At 49.5% G+C, this 25,242-nt stretch overlaps 1 protein-coding gene across 6 annotated transcripts in view; it reads left to right on the forward strand.

Annotated features, from left to right (window-relative positions):
- Nucleotides 1-14,949: 14,949 nt before the first annotated feature.
- TNIK (TRAF2 and NCK interacting kinase) overlaps nt 14,950-25,242 on the forward strand; it is a 169,551-nt gene continuing 159,258 nt past the window's right edge. For 4 of the 6 annotated variants that reach the window (XM_049803970.1, XM_049803974.1, XM_049803971.1 and 1 more), the window contains exon 1: nt 14,951-15,346. In XM_049803970.1, the coding sequence (XP_049659927.1) occupies nt 15,290-15,346 (57 nt within the window). In that variant the 5' untranslated portion in view covers nt 14,951-15,289. Of the gene's footprint in view, nt 15,347-25,242 lie in introns of all 6 variants that reach the window. The other 2 variants (XM_049803969.1, XM_049803973.1) reach the window with 1 other exon arrangement.

The following is a 25,242-nucleotide window of genomic DNA, read 5'->3' on the forward strand; positions in this document are numbered from 1 at the left end:
CATCTTCAGAACTTCCAGCTGCAATCTGCGCCCTTGATAAACACAATAAACCGAGACAGCAGAGCCGGAGCTTCGGGGCCGGGGGTGCGTTGGTACAGGGCAGGCAGCTGCTGATTGACACCGTCAGCTTCTGCTGCCGCTCCGACATCTCACGGCTAATTACATGCTCGCTGCATCACGCTTAGGAGGTCTTGCGAGCGGAGATAAGAGCAAGCAGGAGCGATGCGGAGACCCACCAGCCACTGCTGGGCGCAGAGGTGCCGGCTGGCAGCGGTGCAGGCGCGGGGGGAACGCCGAGGCCAGCAGCCGTCGCTGGCTCCGTCTTGCCGGCACTGGTTGGTTTCTGTGCAAGCAGCGTAGGAGAGTCATGGCATCTCAGGGCAAGCTTATCTCGGTGGGAAATTAGCGGGGAACTAGAAGCGGCGCTGAATCTAGGGAGTTTAGGTATCGGTCTGTAGGACGGATGCATTGCCTTTCCTATGGGATGTAGGGGCCCAACTTGAGGGTACAGTTGCTGCTTTTGCTGTTTTGCCTCTCTAACATGTAGGCACACAGCGCTTTTACCGGGCAAAACTTCACTCACGTCCATCAGCCCATGGAAAACACAAGTGGACGCCAGCTTACGGGCTATAGCTGGCACAAGGCGCACAGGGGAGGCAGGGCCGCGGCAAAATTCCCTTTGACTTTCCTCTGGCCAAAGCGTTCGCTTGATGAACGACTTGCAAAGCCTCTAATTTGATGGCTCCTCACTGAGCAGAAATGCAGCCCACGCGTACCCTGAACACAAAGCAACGGTGCCAGTATGTTTAATAGAACTGTTCTTTCCAGGATGAATTTCTTCAGCCGCTTCTGTATTGAGGCCGCTCCTGCCTCCTCTCACAGATCGGCTCCTCCGTCGCTGCTGTGTCTGCTGGCATCCTGCGCCGGAGGCTGGAGAAATCTTCTCCTCCACCCCAGCACCAAGCAGATCTACTCTTTGGACCTTCGTTAGCCATGCATTTATGCACTGAACTCTCAATAACGTGTCAACTTTTTAATTAGTGCCAGCCTTTTGCGTGTATGAAATTACTAATACTCTTGAGTTATTTTTGTAGAGGAGGAAAGTACGGAACAAAGATAGAAAAGGTTATTGTGAGACGGGTCTAAAGGCACGTGAAGAAACGCGAGGTTTCTTCTCACTGCTAAAAATCAATCTGTTTTAGTTTCCTTGCAATTGTGCCGGCTCTTCAGATTTTCAAGTACGTCTCTGAAGCGCTGATGCAGTGGAGCGAAGGTTTTAAGAGCTTGAATCACAACAGCACTGAGAGTGAAATGCTCAATATTTTATTGGAAAAATTAAAAATGACAGTTTCAAAATTGGTTCCACTGCTTTGATTGATTACTCAGAATATTTAGCTCAAAATGATTATGGCAAGATTTTCTACTGAGGCTTGTGGCTGGGATGGAAATTAATTGGGGGGGGGGGGGGGGGCAGTTCTTAAAAAAGAAATTATTCTGCAAAGGAAACTGTTTATACCCAGAATCAGTGATGAGTAACCTCTCCATATTCAGCCTGATCTCAATAATTAAACATCCTGTGAGTTCCTATTTGAGGACAAAGGAGAGGAGGCCAGGGAGATAGATAGTGTTATCATGGCTTCACAGGTTTCTATTATGTGGAGATTACTGGTGCCCAGCAGAAGAGGTGGAGCCGTCCGCGTGCTGCTCAGGAGCTCTGTCGTGCCCTGCTGACGGCCCATCGGTACGGTACGGCACGGCCCTACTGGGAAACCTGGCCCACAACCTGGGCCGAGGGTTGTGCATTTAATGAGGCAGAAGAGTGCTGGAGTCCTGCTGGGGCAGATGCGCTGGAAGTCACCCATCGCCGGGGGGGAGAAGCTGAAGGTGGTGTGGGCACAAGAGAAGTTCAGGTAAGAGCTGGTCCCACCTCTTCAGCTGGAGAAAGCACCAGGGCCAAGGTGCGCGGTGGTTGCACCAGGGCTTTGGCACCCATGGGTGCACCACGCTGTCCAGGTAGATGCCATCCCACCACCTTGGTCTTCGGCTTCTCTTACCCTTGCCAGGTCCTTGTACGCTGCCTTACGTTCCCGCAAAAGACACAGCTTAAAGGCAGGCGTGTCACACGGATGCTCCAGCGTGTCCAGGCGGATGGCTGCTCTCTTGCTCCAGGTCCTTCCCGGGACCAGCCGGGAGAGAGGGGACAGGCAGGCTGGGCTGTCACCCAGAGAGACGCCAATCTTCCCGGCTCCCTCCTGCCCACAGCTTTGGAACTCTGTCCCGCTCCTGGTGTGCTGCCTTTGGCATTTATCTGATTCCTCCAGTTTATCTCGCAGAACAGGCAGAAGTATTTATATTCTCTTCTCTGGGTTGCCCTCCTTATTTCATTCTTTACCAACCAAGCAAGCCTCGGTAGACTCACGGGCTGGAATGCGCGCATTGTACATCCAAGACAAACAGAAAATGTATTCTTCAGGAGAAGACTCAGTCTGTTTGCCCGGCATTTTTTAATTTCGACTTGAAAGATGGGTTGGAGACTTCAGATTTTGCAGGGGTTTTTTTACATTTCAGGATTTCATGTTTCAGCCATGCTTCCTCTTGAAATAGACGCATGGTTTATGAAATAAAACCTAGAGCACTGTAACTTCAGAAATATGAACTAAATACTATATACAGGATTAATTTTAGGCAGAGTTAATGGCTTGCTTTATACAGAAAACTCCTATTTTGGCCAGGATTAGATGTGGAACTGGGAAACTCCAGAAACGAAGGCAGCTGTAGCCACAAGCCATGGACCAGCACAGTACAGCGGTCGGAGGATGTTTGTCCTCGGGTGTCTCACGTCTTCTACCCAGCAAATCCCAGGTGAACCCCATATATCTGTCAGGACTGTGTGTTGACCAGCACGTACTGATGGGAAAGAGTATAGCAGATACTGGTAATTGGCTGGATGTAACCCCTGCGTTTAATTACGTGTAGGAATTTAAGCTATGTTTCCTCGGAGCCACGCTGCAGTGTGATTTCACCGATAGGTCACTTTTAGGTAACATTCAACCTAACCCCTCTTGCGCTTGCCACCGCCGGAGGAGAACAGCTGCCCTGTCGAGGTGAGGGTAGGGATGCTGGGCTAAACTGGGCTGCAGCCTACAGCCCTCTGGGGACCGCGCGGTGGGAGGGAAGCGTCCATCTCCCCACCCGCGAGGACTCGCCTTCCGATTTGGGTTAAACCTGCCATCGAGATGACGTTGGCTACGGCTGGGGATGCGCCGGAGGCCTGGAGCCCTGCAAAGCAGGAGCTCGGAGGACTTTTCCCTGGATGCTACTTCCCAGCTTGGTGGGGAGCCCCTGGTCTACCTCGCCCGCTCCATCCCAGCCCTTGCCTGCATCCCATCCCTCCCAGCACCAGGAGGGACAAGCTGGAGGCCTGATGCCACCCAGGAGAGACGCACAGGGCTCAGCAGCCGTGCATCTCCAAAACTGGCGCCCATGGCTGGAGGAGAGGGATGCTTTTCAGCGCATCCAAATCCTCCCTGGAACCAAGGGCTGGGTGGCTGCGGTCCTCTAGAGGGTGCTGCGGGCTCGACGTGCTCACCCACAAAAAAACCAGATGGGTGCCCGCTTTCCCGGGCCCTGACCCGGGGTGCTGGGTCCGGCCGTGCCTGCTCCCTCCTCCACGGTGCCCTGGCTCCCGTGGGAGCTTCTCTCGAAGGGATGCAAAGCCCCTGGGGTGCAAGCCCAAATGTGGCCTTGCTGGCTGCACCAAAGACAGGCTGCTGGGGGGGCTTGCGGGTCAGCGCCTTCCCCTTTCCCCTGAACACGGTCACGCTGAGCGAGCTGCTTTAACATTAAATACTACGTATACTCGCCTCTTTGGGCTTAAATACATTCCCTGCCTAAAACGTTACTCCCAGAAGCCTGTACTGGCTCTCAAATGACTCGCTGCAATATACATCTCCACTTTGTTTCCTCGCAGACCATATCTGTATGACATCAATTGTACTGGCGAAGAATGCTTACAAACCTGTTTCCTGCTGCAGGATGATCACATTATACACAATTACACACTCTAGGAATTTCTCCTGAGATCCAGCTGGGTACAGGCTGGAGCGGCGGAGGAGCCGGAGCGTGTGCGGAATAATGAATCATTCATTCAAACCTCCGCGCTGACTTCAAGCTCTTGGGTTGTGTGAGCATGTGGTGAGCTGCGCTAGCTGCTTGTTACCCTAAAAAAAGCCTGAACGATCTAAATCGTTCCAAATTTGGTTTCCACTGCGTCTGTATGCTTTCTGTGTCTTGCCACTTCATTATTATTAACATTATTATTATCAGAAAGGTTTATGTAGAATTTATTCAAAATGTCTCAGCAGGACAAGTCTCCCTGAGCCGAGACATGCTATTTCAGAGACGTGCTATTTTCTCAGCAGGAGAAAAATCCAGTTGTCCATGTCCACGAGGTTTCTGTTCTCAGAACAGGCTCAGACCAGTATCGCCTGTCCTGTGTTACTGGTGGTGATGGCGGCAGCAGCAGCACTGTTACGCATTTGCATTGCAGCACCGTGATGCACCTTTCCAGGATCCTGCGATGCTAAGGGACCTAAAACCACAGCATTTCCCTAGAAATCTGATAGCTGTATATAGGACAAAGCCGACTGGAAACATGGAGATGCTACTTGTCCTCATGATGGGTAGGGATCTCTGTGAAAACTAGGTAGGTTTTTTTTTTCTATAAACGAGTAAACTGAAGCTTTTCTTTGACCTGCTAGCGGATCCCTCTAGCAAAACCGTGTGTCGTAGTGTCATGGGAGCGACATGGAGGTGACGCCTGGACGTGATGAACCCCCCTGGTGAGGAGCACGAAGCCCACCAGGCCACGCTGACCGTCCCCGAGCGCAGGGCGCTGGCACGGCTGCGGTGCCGGGGCTGCAGCGCGGTGTTTTGCAACACCCCGCAAAACCAAACCGCCACCTTCCTCTTCCTCTTCCTCTTCCTGGCCGAGTCGTGCCAGCAGCAGGTCTCCTGCTCTGCACCGCTCGCTCCGGCCTGGTGAAGCAGCCCCTTGCATGGCACCAAGTCAACCGCTTCCCTGAAACTCAGCTCTATTTTATTCACTGTTTCATCATTATCTGCCAGCTCAAAAGGCTGCAGCATATTTGTTAGCTAAAGATTTCCTTTTAGGGAGTTGGCGGGAGATTATCCTGGCTCTTTCTAACAATGTGTAATCTCAGCTGTCACCCACATTTCCAATATTTTCCTTCTGGTAAGGCTACAGCAAGGCTGGAACGGAGCCAAGGTGCCGGGGAGCCCTCCTCACACAGGATGGGATGGTCTCTGGGACCTTACAGATCCCATCACCTCCACCCTCAGGTCACCTGAACTTACCTTTGCTTTCTTTAACCCTCTCAGGGATCAAATTCCATCGTTTTCCTAGGGCTACGAATTTCAGTTGTTTACTTCTTTTTAAAGTATACATGTCTGGTTCCAGGATCTGCAAAAGTGCTGAATATAGTGAGAGTTGGGACAAAAATCAAGTGAGCTGGCTCCATCTCCTCCCCATGGTAACACCCAGCCATGCTGCTTGGAAGAACCATCCTTTCTGAACAGGCTTGTGCATTCTCCTTTTGTTCAGTATAACTTCTGTTATATCGTGTTCATATAAACTTCTACAAAAATAAGTTAATATGGGATTTACTGGTACACAGGCTTTTTGCTAGTTTTCCGATTTCACTCTCTGGGTGAGTTTAGCAGGTGCCCAGCATCTTGTTGATAAATTTGAAGTGGACATTTCCCAGCACTATAGGAGATAATGTACTTTTCATCCTATATGCTTCTTTCTTTCTGATTAAACGGCTACTGCTGTTGGTGGTTTTACTGTGTTTAATCTGAACTCGGTATTAAGCTGACGTGCTCGTTATGTTCCCAAATTGCTTAATCTGCAATGTCAGGACCTGAAACAAAACACGGGCAATACTGGTAAGGGCAAACATGGCTGTTTTGCATGCCTGGAAGAAACCGCTGTCTTACAGTTGTCTTACAGGTTTTTTTCATTATTTTTAATGGGTAATTTCAGGTCAGCTGCATCTCAGCTCTTACACTAGCTCATGTTAGAGACAGAAAAGAAGGGAAAAACAAGGCTGAAAGAGGGCCTGCATGTTTCAGGAGCTCAAGTCTTATTCTTCAAAAGCAACCTGGGCTTTTAGCAGCCTAATTGCCATTGACTAGCAGTCAGACTAGCTCTTAATGCTCAGTTTTCCAGAGGAAAAGGCTAATTCCCTTTCAGCAAACAGCCTGTGTCAGCTACGGCACTTGCAAAACTCATACTTTGCTGCATGTGTCATTTGGTGCTTCTGAGAGCGTGGTTGCTCATAAAGTGCTAAATCCGCCACCTGCCTACATAGAGGATAGTGGATTTTCTGTTAGGATGTGTCTAACTTGTTTCTTAAGATCTTGTGTAAAGCACTGAAATCTTCTTTAACAACTAAATAATCCAGAGAAATTTTGCAAAGAGGTCTCTTGTGGGGCTGTCGGCACTTCCCCTCGTTGCGTTTTGGCGAGATGCTGTGGTATGGAGGGGGTTTATCCCTCTGGAGATGTCCGCAGCTTGGTGTTGTCTCAAGGCTTGAGGATTTCACTAATGAGTTTTCACAATGAGTATCTTTGGTTAAGCGCCACTACTGATGACTGGCTGAAATCAGTGCAGCGTTGCTTGTGGGAGATGAGCTTTAGTATTTATTCCTGTGACTATTTCTTTCTGACCGATGCTCAGCTCCTACTGATGTCTTTCCAGGTGGAAAGCTCCAGATGAATCCCTGTTTATTCACCTCCGTTTGGGATCTGGAAGCGGTGGAGGGGGAGCAGGGCGTGTGGGATGGGGGAGCAAGGCGAGGGGCAGGGGATGGATGTGGGGAGGGCAGGAGGGGCTGGCCATGGGACCAGGGTGGGCAGCACTGGTGGGCTCACTACATCTACCCACCATGTGCCGAAGTGACCTCTGGACGATGCTGCTCACCAGAGAATCTGGCTTGGTATCTTCAAAATTTCTCCACTGCGCATCACTCCGGTTTATCATCCCTGTCCGGCTTGTCTCACTGCCTCAGCTGTGTCTTCGTCCCCTGTTTACCTCCCGTTGCTGTGACAGCCTGAATCTGTGCCTTAGCAGTCACTCTGCACTTCTTCAGAGCAGACTCAGTCCATTCCCTCCTTCACCAGACAAGGCACATATGCAGATTGTTCCCTGTTTATTTTAATAATGTATCAGTCATTTTACAGCAACACTTTTGTGACTTTATTTCATGCCATTACCGGGCTGTCACTCACTCCAGGCAAGGGAAATTGCATGTTTTCAGCATTCAGGAGTCTTTCTCTTCCAGTTACTATATTCCCATGTCCGTGCATGCTGTATATGTTATTAAAAGTCAAGTGGCCTAGAAAGGATGGCAAGAAATCAATCAGCTTATCCTCAGTTTCCCTCGAGTTGCTGCTGCACCCTTCTTGCCAATCTTTCTTTCTTGCCACATAACCATGGATCTCTCTCTCTCCGAGATGTGCAGAAGACAGCCGGGGCAGGAGGACATGGGACAGTGCCAGCAGGTGAAGTGCCCAGCGCGGGTCCCAGCTCACCCCGTGCAGCAGCAGGACAGACTTCCCACCTCGGTGGCATTGCAGAGCCCATCTCAATGTCGCCGGGAGCCACAAACTGAGAATCACAAACTTCTGAAACCCCGAGATTAATTAAATATATAATGTCACTTTTAAAAGTCTCTCTAATACGCTGGCTGCTTTGAGCCTGTAGGGGCCAGAATTTCAAAGGAAATTTTCCAGTTCATCCTTCCCACTCAGCACTGGTGCACAGGGGAAATGGGGCTCCGTCACATCTTTGTCATTTGGGGTTGATCTACCCTTCTTGCCAAGGTTTTTCAGAGTGTCCTATTTAGTTCCCAGCCGATGGCTTCCTTGCTGTAACCTGCTCGTGAGAGCCCAGACTGCGGGCTCAGATGTGGGCAGGGTTTCCCCCTGCTCTGAGATCAGCCCACTCTTTTATGCTTTCTTAACTGAAGATGGAGTCATTCCACTGAGCACGCACCATGCCATTCATAGATATTTTCAAAACCACCTAGTTTCCTGCCTGGTGTTTTGGTAGTTTCTCAGAAATCACGTGTTAACACTAAAATCATGAACTTGTTTAAATATATCTGTTTTCTTTTGTTCTATACATCCCTGAGCTGAACCAAGTGTTGACCATGCTTCTCCCATCCTGGATGTCACTTTATTTCCAGATCTCTGCTGACCGGTGGGATGCTGCACAGCTAGGTGAACCCTTCGCCCTTCTTCACGAGTTTGCCTCCTAGTACTACCTGGCACTTGTGTTTCAAGGGCTTTTCCCCTGCTGTAATCACTCAGTCCTACTTGTCTGTGGCTTTCTGGAGGTATTTCTTGGTGGCGTGGTGTAATCTTCACAGCCCTTGAGGGGTTAGCCATCCTTTTGTGCTACGTTTGCATTAACAGCATTAGTCATCAGGCCAAATGGCAGTGGCGAGGACATGGCCATACTGGCCAGGGCTCTTGTCTGGCTCTTCACCCTTTCGGAGACTTTTCCATCTGTAGGAGACGTTAACGACTTCAGCTGGGATTTGTAGGAGTGAAGGTTGTTCCATATCGCAGGCTGAAAAACGCCTTCTGAGGGTCACAAAACTGACGTCAAAGAAAGTCTGCTGTTTCGGCAAAGTTTTCTGGTATGATCTGTAAATCAGAGTACCTCAACTCTACGGGATCTCCTGGGCCTGAAGTCAGCCTGCATCCCCTTCCCTGCCATGCGGCAGCACGCTGCAGAAGGCCTCCATACGTGAAATTCTGATCCAAGCAGCTCCTTTCTCCGATGGTGAAGTGATATTTTTGGGTGCTCTGATGACGATTTTGTCTTTCAGCAGGTCAGAAAGTCCCATGCCTTTGAAATTCTCCATCCATTTTGTAAGAGTTGCAGTGTGGCTTGCCTTCAGTGAACATTTGGGTTAGCTTTTTTAAGCTTTTCCCTGTTATGACAGGACCTAGAAACCCTTCTTTTTTTTTTTCTTTTTTTTTAAACCATTTTCATCTAATTCCAGGAGGAGTGCTTTCATAGACTGCCACATCTCTGTGAAGGCATGAGGAAGTAAACACCTCTGAGCGAAGCCTCCACAGAAAGGCAACAGCAGTTGGCTCAGACCCTGTCTTCCTACTCAGACACTAACACTTTAAGCACTACTCAGATGATTACTTTAAGTTGCTTTAAGTACCTCCAGTTGTTTTCTGACTTGCTTCTGCTTTGGTCGTTGACTATGAGTGGAGAGCCTGAGATATCAGACTTGGAAAGGCTGTTCTGTGGTTTAACCTTTCTTTTTTTTTTTTCTTTTTTTTTTTTTTTTTTCATCTAAAAGACTTTTGCCTTTTGCAGGGTGAAATGATGAGTATTCAACATGCTTCCAAAAAGGCAGAAGCGTAGTGCCTTCTTTGAAGAACAACACATCTCACAAGCCATGGTGAAGATAGATATTGTTAAAAAGAAATGAAAATCTAGAAAAATAAATATGCCAAGGAGGTTTTTGACCTGGATTGCCTCCAGTCTCACAGGTCTCTGAATACCCTGTATGTCTGACCGTCACCGAAGCCCTGTGGGACCTTTGTTATCAGCACCTTTGCTAACTGCAAAGCACAGTTCCAGTTCTGTAACCCCTTTCCCGAGGAGAGATGTGGAACCCTACCCACACCTCAGGACAGATTATCATTTTAAAAAAACAACCTCACTGTTCCTGAAATGTGTCTTAATTAACTCTCAGCAATTTGCATTTGACAAAAGATAGAGCCAGTTTCTCTTGTTCTACTGATCTATGCATAATACCAGATGGGGGTGGCTCCGGGTCAGGTGTTTCCCAGGCCTGGGGCTGCCTTTGGTCTGCAAGACAAGCCAGGAAAGAAGAGAGAAAGAGAGAATATAAGTACTGGTTGTCTTAGGGTAACTCAGCTCCAGACTGATCAGCATAAAAAACATATTGGGATGCTAAATAATGTTGATAAAAGGCACTTGAAAAACGGAGCAGCTGTTCCGCCCCGTGGACAGGGTTGTAAAGCAGGTATTTATGGGCAGAGGCCCCCGGAGGATTTCCCTGCTGCGGCAGGTCGGTTCTGGAGAACGTCCCTCATCCAGCAGCTCCCACATTCTGGACCTTACGCATACCGATGTTATCCTTGAGATCTCAGCAAAGAAAGCAGAAATTAGTATTCCTCTGAGGGACTGTGGGAACACGGTTTGCTGGGGGCAAGGCTGCATTAGGTTTTCTGCAAGCAGTGCAAAAATGGGATTTTGATTGGTTTCTAAACAGTCACATTTGGCACATTTTAAACGACTATAAAAGACTTGACACCCTCCTGAAGAGCAGGGTTGCCCTTTGATAGTTTGTTGTTTTTTTTTTTTTCTTTGCAGAAGAGGCACAAAGGAAAGAGGTTAATTGACAAAACAAAGTCCTACATCGCTAGTGTGGCACGTTCGCCAATAGTGACACGGAAATGTATTGCCCAAATCAACATCGCGTTAGGCCTCCGATGCTATAGCCAGGCTGATGGGAGACCAACAAAGGCATCGATGCCTGCTTGCATCTGCTGGGGAGGCACACGCGTTATTTATTACGTACAATTCTGCTTTACCTAAAAATTGCAACTTTATATTTAAATTTTAGTATTCTGGTAAATAATACAGCGGCGCTTGAAAGGGTGCGAGCGCTCGCTACCCTGGAAAAGCCTCCTTTAACTCCTGCAAGGCAGACAGCGAGTCTGATCTGCATAAACCAGGGAAGGGCACAGCAAGCAGTCCTGCTTCTTTTAGCACCTTGCTGGCCTTGCCGGGGGAAGGCTTCTAGGCTGTTGTCTCCTTGATGACTTCAGCCCATGGTGGCAGCCCTCGAGAGAAGGCAAATGCAACTGCAGTGGAAGGGGCATAAAGGAAACCTGGTGCTGGTCCTCCGTGCCAAATATTTTGGGGAAGAACAGCAGCTTGGAGGGGTGCTGTGGGCGAGTCAAGCTCCTGGAAGTGTACCGTCTACCATGTTTTTCTCGGCAGTGCCCCAGGACTTTGCTACTTAAATGCACCGTGCTGTTCCCCGGGTATGAATCTGTGGAGGTAAGGTTTTTTTCAAAGAGCCCTTGCTGATTTTCCATTTACTCTGCCATTGCAGTGATTACAGGGTTCTGTAGTTGAACAATGCTTAAGAGAGGGAGCTATTAACTATTTACAGGGTTTTTTCTTTTGTATACAGCTATAGGAAAAAGCTGGGCAGCAGGGTTCACACAGGTAGTCGTGCTCAGCTCCAAGGATGCAATGGGAAAACACTTCTCTCCCTGGAGAGGAACCCGTATCGGCAGAAGGACGAGCAATCAGTAAGTGATAATGAATCAGTTAAAGTGCATTTGAGAAGATCAATAGATGCAGGTTAGGACACGTGTAGCCATTAATTTCTGAGTGTCTTTTAACACAGCTGCATGTTATCATGTTAGCCTAAACCCCAATTATTATGCATTTAACAGAGTGTTAATTTTTCAGCATCCTCCATTCAGTTTGGGCAGATTCCTTTAAACACTGCATTACATGGACAAACAGTGGGGTAAACCAGCCTGGATTTAGGGAACCAGAAAAATTACACTGACGCCAGCCACAGGACTAAGTGGTTACAGAATTATTGGGAACAAGTGACCCACGTGTGCTGGTAGAATAAATCATGTGTCAGGGCCCAAAATAGGGCCTAAATGTGTTTTCTTGTTTGCTTCATTCCTTTTCTTGCTCGTCTTTTGGAGAATGATCCGAAGCACCTGAAGCTCTTGCTAATTGGACAAGGCCTTATGTGTCATTTAGATTTACTAATTCTCCATATACCCCCTCATGATATAATTAACAGTGGTGGAACTGTTAGATAATTAAATTTAGTTTTACGCAGAGGTCAAATGACCTGCATAGTTTATATGTGAGCTGATGCCCTTCAATGAATAAATCAAAAATACTGACCCTGACATTAGCCCCCCACTACCAACAGCAGAGCTTGGGTTCATCAAGGTGCTCATTGCTCACTGGGGCTGACCGAGGCCAGGGACTGCCACTCTGTAGGAAAAAATGACATTTTCACGTTTCTCCACTTTCTGAATGGGGATGAAATGGCAAAAACAACGACTTGCCACAAAATGGTCCCAGCTTCTGCGGCAGCAGAAATGCCAGGTACACAGCTGACGAGAGAGGCGGGGAGCTGGGCAAGGAGGAGCTGTGCTCTTCATCCATGGCTCTTACTTCATGGAGGGTGGGATGTGGCAGCTTAACGCCTTCGTTTGGCTCGGCGGCACCCTGCCCGTGCTGCCGCTCACGTATAGCCATGCCAGTGCTGCAACAGAGCCGGGCTGGCTGGAGCACAGGGCACGGTGTGGCGAGAGGGACCGCGGTGAGACACAATGGGGTCCAGCCGCCATTCCCAGGGGGGACCGGCCAGGTGGAAACACAATTTCATGCTGAACTGACTCCAGCAAAATATTTTGGGCCAATTCAGCCGAGTGCTCTGTTTTGAGTCACAGTGACTCCAACTGCAAGATTTTGTTTAGATGCTCCTGGCAGAAAAACAGCGTAGAGCGACACACAGATATACACCTCCTTGTAAAAAAAAAAAAAAAAAAAAGGTAACATCTCAGAACTTCATTTTCTATAGCAAAAGCTTCCTGCAGAAAATGAATGCCCAGCTTTAGCTCCTCCTGCAGCCTGGCTGGGCACCCATACAGCCCACACAGCAGCCCCGGCATCTCAGGAGGCCACCAGGCACATACCTCCTCACCGAGGCTGCTCCTGTCCCCCCCCCCGAGCAGACTGGAAACAGCAGCCCCCACCGGGGTTTTCCTTTCATCTCCCACTATCATTTTATGCATTTCTTATGTCAGTGATAACAGAAGGGTCCTCTACATTTTTACCATCTTGTTAGGTCGTAGACAGATCATAAATAAATCGCAGTTTAGCTTGGGACTTTGCATTCATGCTGAGGATCAGGGCAATCTGTCTATTTGCAGGACTGGGCATATACATATATATATCTATTCTTTTAATTCTTATGCATTTCACAAGTAATCCTGTGTATTCTTGGATGGAAAGCCCATTAGAGCAAGCCAGCGTCCTCTCTCATCCTGTTTGTTCTTCCCTTCTCTCCCCGAGAACAATGAAAGCAGGAGGAAGTCTCGCATTGGTTTGTTACTAGTTTCCAGGCAGTTTTGCTTCCAGCTTCACAAGTACGAGCAAAATATTGCAATACCTCGGTTTGAACAGACAGAGACATCTGTTTTAAAAAAACACCCCAGCACCACCAAAGATTCAGGAGGGTGCTCAGACAGTCCCTGGTGTTTATTTTATTGAGTTTAGCATTTTGATCAAATTTGCTCTTTAAATGTGAGTGAGGACTAACGACTATGCAAGATATCAACGAGTGATGATTTGTGGCTTGGAAAGAGGGGATAAATTCAGGCAGGCTGCTGTCACTGTGGGCGCTGTGCAGCCCTGTGCGCCTCACCCACGGCAGGCGACTTCCGCTACCTGCCACTTCAGCAGTTCATTACAAAAAAAAAAAAAAAAAAAAATCATGTTCTGCTGCGCCCTCACAGCCCTGCAAGCTGAAACACCGGTGCTGCCTCTCCTGTCCCCAGCTCTGTTGCGATCAGGACTAATAACACTAATAAACCACTGATGCAGCCCCTCTGCTGCGGGCTATCCAGCGAGCAGAGGGTGGAAGCACTGGTGGCCCTGACTTCTGCAACCACCTCGACTTCTCCAACCACCTCGGCGGATCCTGTTGCTCCTGGGGAGGTTTCGGCAGCTCCTTCTGGTCTTTTGTCCGTCTGTCCCTTCCAGCCCAGCCCGGAGAGGCCGTAGCTCCGGCACCGGCTGCAGCACGCAGCCTCCCCACCACTGCACGATTGTTTGTAATACAATTTCTTTTTTTTTTCTGAAGCACATCTCCGACCAGAAAGTGTAAGAAAATCCCATCCGCCTGCCAATTGACTCATGTGTAGGGTTTCCGCTTCCCAGATCTGCATATTGTAAGCTCCTGACACAAGTTGATGTTGTAAGTACAGCTTCCATACGGTTCTCTCAAAGGCAACAGATTTTTTTCTACATATATATTTATATACGGCACCTGGTTTGGCAGAAACCACGTCCGAAAAAGGGAACTACGGAAAACAGTAGAAGCTGAATCTACCTAGCTATTGCTGGCTTTGGGGGGGTTTCGGCCAATTCCAAAGGCAGCGTGAATCTCGTACTCTTTCTCAGGAACAGCGTGGGAGTCGACAGGGCTAGGACGGCTCCCGGGCGCAGAGGGAACCGGTTGTGACCCGGATCTGGCTCCTGGATCCGTCGGGAGAAGGGACGTTTCTCGACCCGAGCATCCCGCGGTGCATCAAGCAGCCGGCCGGCCGCTCCTTTGGCACCACGCAGGACCAGGCCCTAAGCGCTTCCCGACACTCCAGCCTGGCCGAATTTGGGTCCGGCACCTGAAATTTGGCACCTTTTCCCACCAGACCCGACAAGCGCGACTGCTCCGGTATAGCGGGGGGTACCCCGGCGTTTTCCCTCCGGCGGGGGTCCGCCTGCTCCCCAAACCCCCTTTTGCGGGGGCTTTGCCGTGAGGCGCAGCAGGGCTGGAAGCCCTCAGGCCGCGCGGTGCGCTTCTCGCAGCCCTTATCCTCAGGCCGCAACCCCTCCGGAGGGTCCCCAGCCCCCCCAAAAACCCCAACCCGTCGTCCCCCCGGCGGGTACCACGCCGAGCCCCCTCCTCGCCTCCCCGTTTCCCGCTCTCCCCCTCAGAGAAGGCAGCGGGGCGGGCGGGGCCCTGCCCGCCCCCGCCCCCTGGCGGCGGGGCCCGGCACCGCCCCCGCCCCTCGCCGCCGCCGCCGCCGCCGCCGCCGCCGCCGCCCCCTCCTTCCCCGGCCGTGACAGACAGCTCCGGCGGCGCGCTCGGCCCGGGGAGGCGGCGATGCGATGCGGCGCCGCCGCCGCCATCCCGGCGCAGCCCGCGGCGTGCCCTGCCTGCCGGCAGCCGGCGGCCGCCCCTAAGCCGCGCTGCGGGCGGAGGGGCAGGGGCGGCTGCGGAGGTTTCCTCCTCCTCCTCCTCCTCCTTCCCGGCTCGCCGCATGAGGAGAGGCGTTAAGTAGCGCCAGCGCCGCGGCGGCCGCCACCAACTGCCCGCTCGGTGGCGGCGGCGGCGGCGGGCGGCGGCGGCGGCGGGGCCGCCTGGCCGGCGGTGAAAAGATGGCGAGCGACTCCCCGGCGCGGAGCCTGGACGAGATCGACCTCTCGGCGCTGCGGGTGAGGCGCGGCGGGGCCGGGGGGGACACGGGAGCGGTACCCCCAGCACCACCACCCCCCCCCCCCCCCATCCATCCATCCATCTCCCGGTGTGGTGTGTGTGGAGGGGGGGGGAATGAGGGTGTGTGTGTCTGCGCGCCTGCACGTATGTAAATACGGCTGTGGAAGGGTGTGCATGCCTACAGCCGTGTGTACGCATGTGTGTGTGGATCCTCACACATGTGTGTGTGCCTGCGCCCACGGCTCCGGCCGCACAGCCGGGTCGGGACGGGCGTGCGCAGGTGTGTGTGAGGATCTCTGTGTGAGGATGTGTGTGTGAGGATGTGTGTGTGAGGATGTGTGTGTGAGGATGTGTGTGTGAGGATCTCTGTGTGAGGATGTGTGTGTGAGGATGTGTGTGTGAGGATCTGTGTGTGGATGTGTGTGAGGATCTGTGTGAAGATCTGCGTGGATGTGTGTGTGTAGCACGCACAGACGGACAGGGCACCCCGGAGCCGGGTTATCTGGAGCAGGGCTGCTCCCCAAACCCAGGTTTTTCCACACCGCCACGGCCCCCCCCTTTCCCCCTCAGCCCCTCCATCCATCTCCCGCCGTGGCCCTTCGCCCTCGTCTCCTCCTCAGCCCCTTCCCTTGAAAACGAAGCTCGTCGTGTACCCTTGAAATGTCGGGCTCCTCAAACGTGTCAGCCTCTGCGTGGGCTGTGGCCTGATGTTCCCCCCCCCGCCCCGCTCTCGGTCTATTTTTCCTGTAACTTTCTTCCTTTTCCCCTTTTTTCATCCTTTTGGTGGTAACAACGGCTAGTTGGTCATGAGCAGGGGGAGTCGTTTAGGGGAGCGGCGTTTATTTGGGAGGCAACTGCGAGGCTGCTTCTCTCAACCTGCTGGCATAGAGAAATAAATAAAATTAAGCAGAATCCACTGAAGACTTGCACAAGTGTATTTTTAGAAATATTATTTGCTTCAGTGCGAAAAAAAAAAAAAAAGGCTATCTTTATTCACTTGCCCTACTTTCTTCCTGGTGAGTTTCTGGTTGATTAATAGTGTAAATGATTGCTCAGCAATACACAGTGTAGATGAGATTGGAGCAGGGGGACCACCCGGCTGAAAAACAGACCTGGAGCTCTTGTTTCCCCTCTTAGGTGGAAGGTGCCTTGGGAGAGAGGTTGCCGAAGCTGGTGGAGTTAAGCCAGGAAAGCAGTATCATCTGGGAGTGGAAGGGAACCCTCTCCTTCTCCCCCACACCCTGAAAATCATATTATTTTTTTTTTAATTTTTTTTTTTTAACATCTGCATTATGAAGTTTATTTGAACTAGGGCACCTTTTCTTTTTAAAACTGTATCCACACATGCTTAGGTTTTTCTTCCTCTGTTTGTGGCTTCTTAGTAGCAATGCACACCACATACAGTCAGGGTTTTGTTTTCGCTTTAGGAGGAAATGTATATTCCCTCCCTCCCCCTGAGACCCACCGACAGCGCCTGGTCTGCGAGCAGAGCGGTGCTGGTGTTTCAGGGTAACCAGAGACAAGGGGACCTGAAACCCCCCGACTGACAGCAGGGTGGGGGTGCAAAGCCGTGTCCCCCTTCCCAGCCGTGTCCCCCTTCCCAGCCGTGTCCCCCTTCCCAGCGGTGGCTGCTCCGGCAGGACCCTGGGGACTGCAGTGGGGCTGCCCGCTTCCCAAGCTCCTGCCGCGTGGGCCTCTGCACCTTTCCGAGGGGAGAGACCCGCTATGGCGCTTTCCGGTAAATGATGAGAGATGTGTTGGTTTATAAGTGAGACAAGAATAGGAGCTTAATTTGCCAAGGAATAGATCTTCTTCTAAACGAAGCTCTTTTAGCACTTAGAATAATTGTTAAAGGTCATAAATTCAGCAGATAGGGCAAGAAGCGTGAATCATTCCATGGGGTCTGAATCAGAAATCAATAGTAAATTTGCTGCCCGAGCACAAAACATGGCAGGGAGGAGTAATTTCCCAAGCCTTGCAGAATTTCATTTATGAGAAAAGAAGTGTCACATTGCTGCGGGTTTGTAGATGAGTCTGGGTGGAGGAGACGTTGCTCTCGTGCCTACGTGTTTGAAGGGGTGAGGGGTGGCTGTGTGAAATGCTGGGAGCAGGTAGTGACTCAAAATTTGGCGGAGGGGATGGTTTCTTCCCAGCAGCGGGGAAAGGAAACGCTCGGGCCTCTTATCTCCCAAGTTTGAGTCACCGAAATGTTCTCGGAGGCTGAGTTTTATGAACAACAAGCAAATGCATATGAAAAAGGTGGACTTTTGACTGCTGGTTGGCCCTGTCCTTTGCGTTGGTTTCCCTGCTTCTGTCACAAGGGAGGAAGGTAGATTTGCAGGACGAGAGCGTGCTGTTGAAGGCTGAGCATGGCTTGGCACGAGCAGAACCCCGCAAACCGTCATTCATTTCAGCTCGCCTCTGCCCGCTAGCTTACGGGCTAGCATTTGTAGAGCTGGGCTGAAAGGTAACATGGGAGGTAGCAGGCGCTTCTTTTTTCTGCCACACTAGAGTTTATCTTGGCCACGCAGTCGAGCTCCACCGCAGCAGTGCATCTGCTTGACGCGCCGGCGGCGGGGCCAGGAACAAAGCCCTGAATTCTGATTAAAATGCACGGCCTGGTGCATCGAGTAAGCACACTTCGGGCTCGCTCCTGCCTTCTTTGCGACATGTTTCTATCCATCATTTGCACCGTGCTCATTGCCATGGTACCCAAGCGTCCCTGTGTCGGTGCAGAGGGCTGAGCGTGCGAGGAAAGGGCAGGGTGAAGCCTTCGACATCAGAAGGATTCTTAAAATAGAGATCTTCCGGTGGTGGTGCTGGTAATGAGTATTGTTAATGTTGCAGAAAACTGTAATTTAAAATGATGAGGCCATTGAACAGGTAGTGCTGCATATTATACTGACAAGGGGATAAGATAAACTACATTATAATGTTCTTTTGTACGGGCTGGGAGATATTTTTGCTAGTCCACTCAGCATGTTTAATAGCCGAATGACCTGGCAGTGCTATTAGCAGAATAATGATTAACACGGGGATTCGCACAGGCTGTTGACAGTCGTGTTTGAGAAGCAGATTTTTGCAATAAAAGGAGAATAAGCGTGAGCAGGGATGCAGTGGGCCATGCTCTCCGGTGGTAAATGCACAGCTGATCCCAATAGGAGAGCAGGCAGAAAGATGGGGCTGGGTTTTGGGGTTTTTTCCACCCTCTTTTTTTTTTTTTTTTTTTTTTTTTTTTTTTTTTTGTCTCGGCAAATGCAAGAGCCTGTCATCTCTTGCTGAAGGCAGTGGCCTTGATCCTTCTAAAATATTCAGGTCAATAGCTTTTCCTCTGCTGCATCCGTCTGCAGGGCTGGGCCTCTGGCTGATGTACCAGCGGTGGCAGTGGGCTCTTCTGCAGTAGCTGCTACAGCTGGATTAATTTGGGGTGCTTTGTAAGGTGTGTGGGAGGTGATAAAAGCGCTCTGGGAGGAAAAGTTTTCTCAAGGAGCTTGATAAACCCCGGGGTGGGACTGGCCTGGGGCAAGCAACCCCTACCGCTCACAGCTGCTCCTTGTCTGCTTGGCGAGAGGCTCGCCCTGGGCTTGAATCTCGGCTGAAGGCTGGGGCCTTGCAAGGCTCACCTGGGTTGTACGGCTTGGCTAAGGGTTTCCTGCAAGCCTGGGAATTTAACAAGAGCCTTTTTGGAGAAGGAGTAATTGTTTTCTTCATGTACCTGGATGTTGCTTTTGTTTTGAACTCATTAACAAAACCCAAGCTTTTGTTATTTACTTTAGCAAAGTGCTGACCGTGCAGTCTCTGGAAACTGGATCCTAAAATCGTTAGTTGTTTTGGAAATGCCTGGCCTTTAATGCTCAGGCTTGGAGAGGAGACAGCATAGAATTAAGGAGCCGGTGGGTATTAGCTGTTGCTGGGAAGAATTGGATGAAACCCAAAAATGTCACTACTCTTCCTTTAGCTTTGCTTTGTATAGAAGTGAAGTTTCAGTGGCCATTTGTTTGCATTAGTTGATCATTGTCAATGAAGATAAAAGCTCTCATATTAAAAAAAAAACAACAACCCAACACAAAAACCGACCAAACATGCTGGTGTTGTCCTGTTTCCAGAACTTCATCAGTTTATGGCATATTTCAGCATCATTAAAGATTTAGGAGAAGTTCTAATGGGGGATAAGCGCTGCAAGCCACCACTCGGGAGCATTATCCTGGCAGCATTATGTTAGGTTTCTTCTTCCAGCATCTTTTAAAAAAAATATCTGTAGCTCAACAGAATTTGGGCAGCTTTTGCAAAGGTCACCTTCTTAAATAGAAAGAGGAACAAATTTGACTAGAGATGACTTCTGGAGATTAAAAAAAGACATGAAAAGCTTATTTATTTGTGCTGTCTTTCACATGATATGCTACTATGCAAAATTTGGGACATACCTTCAACAAATAACTATATATAGCCACGATTCCTGATGGTAGACACTCTCGGGAGTCTTCCGTCAGGGACTTCATCTGTCCTCTTCCAGGGTGATTCAGTGCATGTGTAAGCTATGGACCATGACTGTGTCCATGTACTTTGTACATTTTTGAGCCTTTTTTTTTAAACCATAAAACCTTGGCAACATAATACTTGTCTCTGAATCATCTCAAAGGGATGACAGTGTCCAATTCTAACCCTTTTTTCTGCATCTTGGCTTCCATTCCTTGAGCCAGGAGTGCCAATAGTGGTGCAGACATTTATCTTCTACACATGCATATTCTTGTGTGTGTGTGCTCATGAAAAGGTACAACAGAAACAAGACTGACCTCTGTCAAATCCTTCTGCATGGTTGATTATTTTTTTCTTTCCCAGCTTTTGGAGTTGTGCAGCCCAGATGCTGCTCTTCTGCAGCTTTCCATGTGTCCTTTGGCACTGATGCTGTGGTTACTCTTCCTCGTCTTTGGAGATCTTCCGCAACATGAAGGTGTATGGTGTTTCTAAAGGCATGGAGAGTCTCTGTTCTCACTAGTGTTCCTGTGCTGGTCAGCCATAAAAATTAATAATTTGGAGGGGATTTATAGCAAAACATGTGCTTGAGCAGGTTGCAGTTCGAGCACAAGCATTTTGTTGAATTGAGGTTTGAAGCAACAAAGAGTATTTGATTGGCGTGCGTATTTGAAATGAAGTGTCTGATTTTTAATCCATGCAAGGAGGAGTAGTTAGAAGAGGCTTTTATCCTTGCTATGTCAAGGTAGTTTTTATCTGCCAGGCTCTAGTAGATGTAGTGGTACAGTTTGTATGGGGTGAGGGGGGAAAGTGTTTCTGCTTGATCTGTAGGTATATCTCCACAAATGAATTGCCCAGCTAAGGCAGAGGTGTCCTTGGAAGTCATCATTCACATGGGGCCAGGTCACACGAAAGCTGCTATCACCTCCTGGGCTCCGGCTCCGAGCCGCTGCTCCCTGCAAACCCTTGCCCGACTCCTTCTAATGCACCCCCGGTCATTTTGCAAGGGTAATTACATACATCAGCGGGAGTTCTCTGCCTCTGACCTGCAGACCAAGGACGGAGTATTGATCCCTGTCTCCTTTCTTCATGCTTCAAATATAAATGGGGAGAATCCTGTTAGATTTCCCATGCTTCCTCCGGTAAAGAGCTACCAACAGGCAAAAGAGCGCATGAGAAGTGGAGGAACAGCATCAGTAAAAGCTGTTGTGTCTTGGGGTGAGGAGGATGGTGTTGAGGGTTCAGGACCTCTCTCTTGAAGGCAGGTTCTCACCCAGTGGTACCTGGGGAGCATACGTGCCGTTTTCCCCTTGCTGCCAGCTGTAGAAGAGACCAGGAGTGTTGTGGGGCAAAGCGCAGACCCACAGGAGAGCTGCGCTGGGAGTCAGCACCGTTCCCTCTCCTGTGGCTTTGGCTGACTTTTCCTCCCCGCCGGCGGCGGTTTTGGCCCCGGCTACCCTGCTCGCCCACGAGAAGTGTAGAGCCTCCATCACATGAGGTTTCCATTTGCTGATGCTCAGGCATCTTCTTTGTTACCTGTCACGCAGCCATTAAAGCGGGCTGTGGGTCGAAAACCACTAGCCCAAGTTCCATTAAATGAGGGGTTGTGTGTCCTGCTTATAAAGCTGGTAGCTTTGATTCCTCCCCCCCATCCCCTCCTCCTGTCCCTTTTTGTCACTTTGACTCGTGGCTGCACATTGAAACCGACGGGTTGTCTGCTCTGAGCTCAGGAAAACAATTTATGTAAGCGAGATTTGATGTTCTCTGTGTAAATTGCTTATGATTTCTGAAGGAGGATTGTCTAAGGAACATGGTCCTTGGGAAACGGAGACTCCCTCTCTCTCCCCGTTCCCCCTCCACGGTGGTTTCAAGATAAGCCCTGCAAGGGGCCGAGCATCCCCTTCCCACAGAAGGATGAGGATGCTCAGCACGTAGGGCCCCAGCCCTGGGATGCTCCTGCAATGGCTCGTTAGTGAAAGGAGAGGAAGAGCCACTGAGGTTGGAAAACACTGATAAAAAGTTTAGTCGAAACTCAGTTATATCTCTCTGCACACCTGATTTTATTTTGTAACAGCAAATCAGAAAACCTTCTTCCCCTTTGATCTAGAATGTTGCTTTTCCATGTTAATTTTCTGCAGTGCTTGCCAGAAGTTCAAGGTTGTGTGTTGATAGTAAATGATGGATGATTGTAATCAGCTGGGTGGCACTGGAGTATCCAGATGCGTCTTGCGTAGCTGAGAACCGACGTTTCCTCCTTCCATACTAGGTGAGCAAACAGTGTGTACTGCCCTGTGCTCAGCTGCTGAGTTACCCCGAGTGCAGCAGAAGGCATGCACTTTGCTCTGCTGCAGATAACCAGCTCTCCTCTGCTACAGAAACCCTATTAGATATTAACGGCTTTGTGTGAACACCACCCTCGCTCACTTGACGGTAAGTGAGACCTGAGCGGTTGACATGGTCCCCATCCTTCTACGTACACACTCAGGCTGAAAACAACCATGGCCTCTGGCAAGCGCAGTAGCTGCTTAGTTAGTTAGCGGGCTGTGAACAGTGAGTTGCTCTTGTGAGTAAAGCCTTAGCAATGTGAGTTTAACATTCTCTTGGTTTTAAGTGCTGCTGCTGCAGCGAGGGTGGGTGGATGTGTTTCTGTTCACGTGAGCGCACGTGTGGTTTTCAGCTTCAGAGTGCATGAAACCTTTTGTTATGGTTTTTTTTCCTTCCTCCAGCAATGGCATTTCAGAGTGCAAAACAAAAGAAATTGTTCTGAAAGCAACACTTTTTAGAAGCAAGGGGTATTGCCTAGGACGTATATTCCGTTATAAACTAAGAAAGAATCAAAAATGTAATTTAGGTGGCTGACAACCCCCCCTCCTCCCCCCCCCCCCTTCCTTTTAAAAATTCTTTTTGCTCCTAATTTTGAAACTCAGCAGGAAAAAGCCTACTGCCAGCTGAGTCATGTGTTTAGTCCATGACAGAAATGACTGTTTGGGACCATGCCCTTAATCTGCTGGATGGAGACTTTCGGATGCATTGGAGGCAGTAGAGCCTTTGCCGAGAAAGAGATCGCACAGCTTGAATCTAATAAAATGTGTCTAATAACCGCTGTAGCGTGCTACAGAAATACAGGAGATCAAAGATTTGGAGGCATTTATTTTCATAATTTGTGGGTCAGATCCTTGCAGGACTAATTGGGTGCCCTTTGATGTCCAGGCAACAATAGAAATCTCCCTGTAAATCAGAATATATTTGCCTCTTCCTTTCTCTTTTGTACACTAGCATAAAAGCTTAGTGTGATTTTGAGATAAACTGGCAAAAGTCAGGGTACAGATCTCCTCTCTCTACCTCACTGCCATCTTTCTTTGATGTATTACGCTGCGGGCCATATAGCCGATACAGTCACCAGAACAACTGCGTTTACCTAGTAGCTGGTGGCCCATCTAATGTTGGCGCTCCAGGAGCACTAAGCCTGCTGATTATTGCCTACTGTGCTTCTGCTCCCCAAAGCATGAACCGAGATGAAACCAGACAATGAGCTTTGATGGTGCAGTTTGTAGCATCTCTCCCCAGTTGTGGCTCACTAGTCGTGATACCCAGCTGGTATTTCAGCTTTGCAGGTGGTTGCTCCCAAAACACAGCAAGTCAGATATGCTGTGTGCTTGGTGGGGGCACTTACAAAGTTCTTACATATATAAAAATAATATATACACACAACATTATATATATAAATATATATAAAAGTAAGCATGGCTCTAACTGTTCCCTCTTGAGTGGATTAGGACAGCATGGTTGGGCTAGTGTGGCTATGAATGGCACAGCCTGTGTCCCTGTACCTGGCACATAAACCATCTTCAAAACACTGGCCAAAATTTCCCAAGCTACTCCCTTATATGGGAGATGTTGAATTAGCCATAGACCTGTTATCACACGTGAAACCTGGCTGGAAAGGTAGGGGCACTGCCCTTAAACTTGTGTTTTTTGTGTTATATCCTCCCACTGAATACTCACGATAGGTGTTCGGGCGAGGGGGGGGAGGCACGGGCTTTTCTGATGTGTCTGCAGATGCCACCATTTTGGGAGGAAAGAAAGATGGGTGTGCAAGGAAACTGTGTTCTTGGAGCAAAACCAGAGGCCAAGGCAACAAAATTAAAAGGGCTTTAAATGCATTTTCTGGCTTTGCAGACAGGCTGTCTTCACTGCAATAAATCTTCAGCCTTTACATATTGATTAGCTTCAGTAAATAGTGTGATGACTCTGCTCTTCCTATTGCTATTCTGCAGGGATCGGTGTGTTAGTGTGGCTGAAGAGGCTGTAATAGCTAAATGGGATTCCAGTAGTGAGAGCAGTTTACAAATGCTCTCCAAAGTGAGCCTCACAGCCAGTGTGACTGTGTTTGACTGCTATAAACATAAACACAGAGTGCTCCACTGGTGACTGGGCTGGTAATGGCTGTGTTTTCTAATGGGCAAAACTGCTCCCTGAGCCAAGTGCCCTGCAGTGACTGTGCCCTGCCCTGGCAGGGATGCCGTCTCCTCCTGGGTTGCTGGCTGGGGAGCCGTGATGGGTACTTTGTGTGTGTGGGGAGTGAAGGGAGCAGGAATGGAGGGGAGAGGCTGGAGTCCTGTGAAAAGGTAGGGCTGCTTGGCTAGAAAATGGCTGAAAATGCCTCCTTTTCTACCTGCTCCACTCAGGGCTTGTACTAGTTTCTTCAAGATTCACGTGTCGCTGGGCATAGTTTGAAGTGATTTTGTTTGTTGGGCTTTGCCCCCGCTTTTAGAGGCAACGATGTGGTGTGGCAGCCTGAAGGTGGTTGTGTTTGAGCACTGGGCAAGCCCCGGATCCTTGGAAAATCGTCATGGTAAAGTATGGACTGAGTAGGAAGGTGGCAGGAACAGCAGCTCGTTGTCCCTGCGGAGCAGCAGTGGGAGGAGGGATGGAGAGCTGCTTTAGATACTAGGTGCCGTAGCTGAAAACCCATCCAGAAGACTTCCCATTGGCATGCCCACGTTTTGTGACAACCTGTAACTACACCGTGGTGGAAAAGCTCTTCCAGAGGCAGTTTGGGCCATGAGGTGAAATCCCAGGTTGCTCTGGAGACAGTGGATGGAAGGATAGGATGGAGCAGATGTAAAATTAGCATAACAATATACCTTTAACTCAACTTGAAGGAAATAATTGAAGACTAGTTGTCGCTTATGATGGTGACCTCTGCCAAGATGACTCATGCTGCAATATGATATGAGTCACTTGTTGATGGCCTGTTCAGGAGAAAGTGCCAAATCCTGGTAGCTTCTTCATTGTGTGATATAAAAGCCAGGATGAAGAAGGGCGTTCAGGATATTGTTGCCTAAAAATAGCTGATACTTAAGAGCACTGAAGCACCTTTACTTGGCTCTGGGGGACTCTAAGATGAAACGGCAAAGGC

This window comes from Accipiter gentilis, chromosome 6 (genome assembly GCF_929443795.1).
Source record: "Accipiter gentilis chromosome 6, bAccGen1.1, whole genome shotgun sequence".
NCBI lineage: Eukaryota > Metazoa > Chordata > Aves > Accipitriformes > Accipitridae > Astur > Astur gentilis.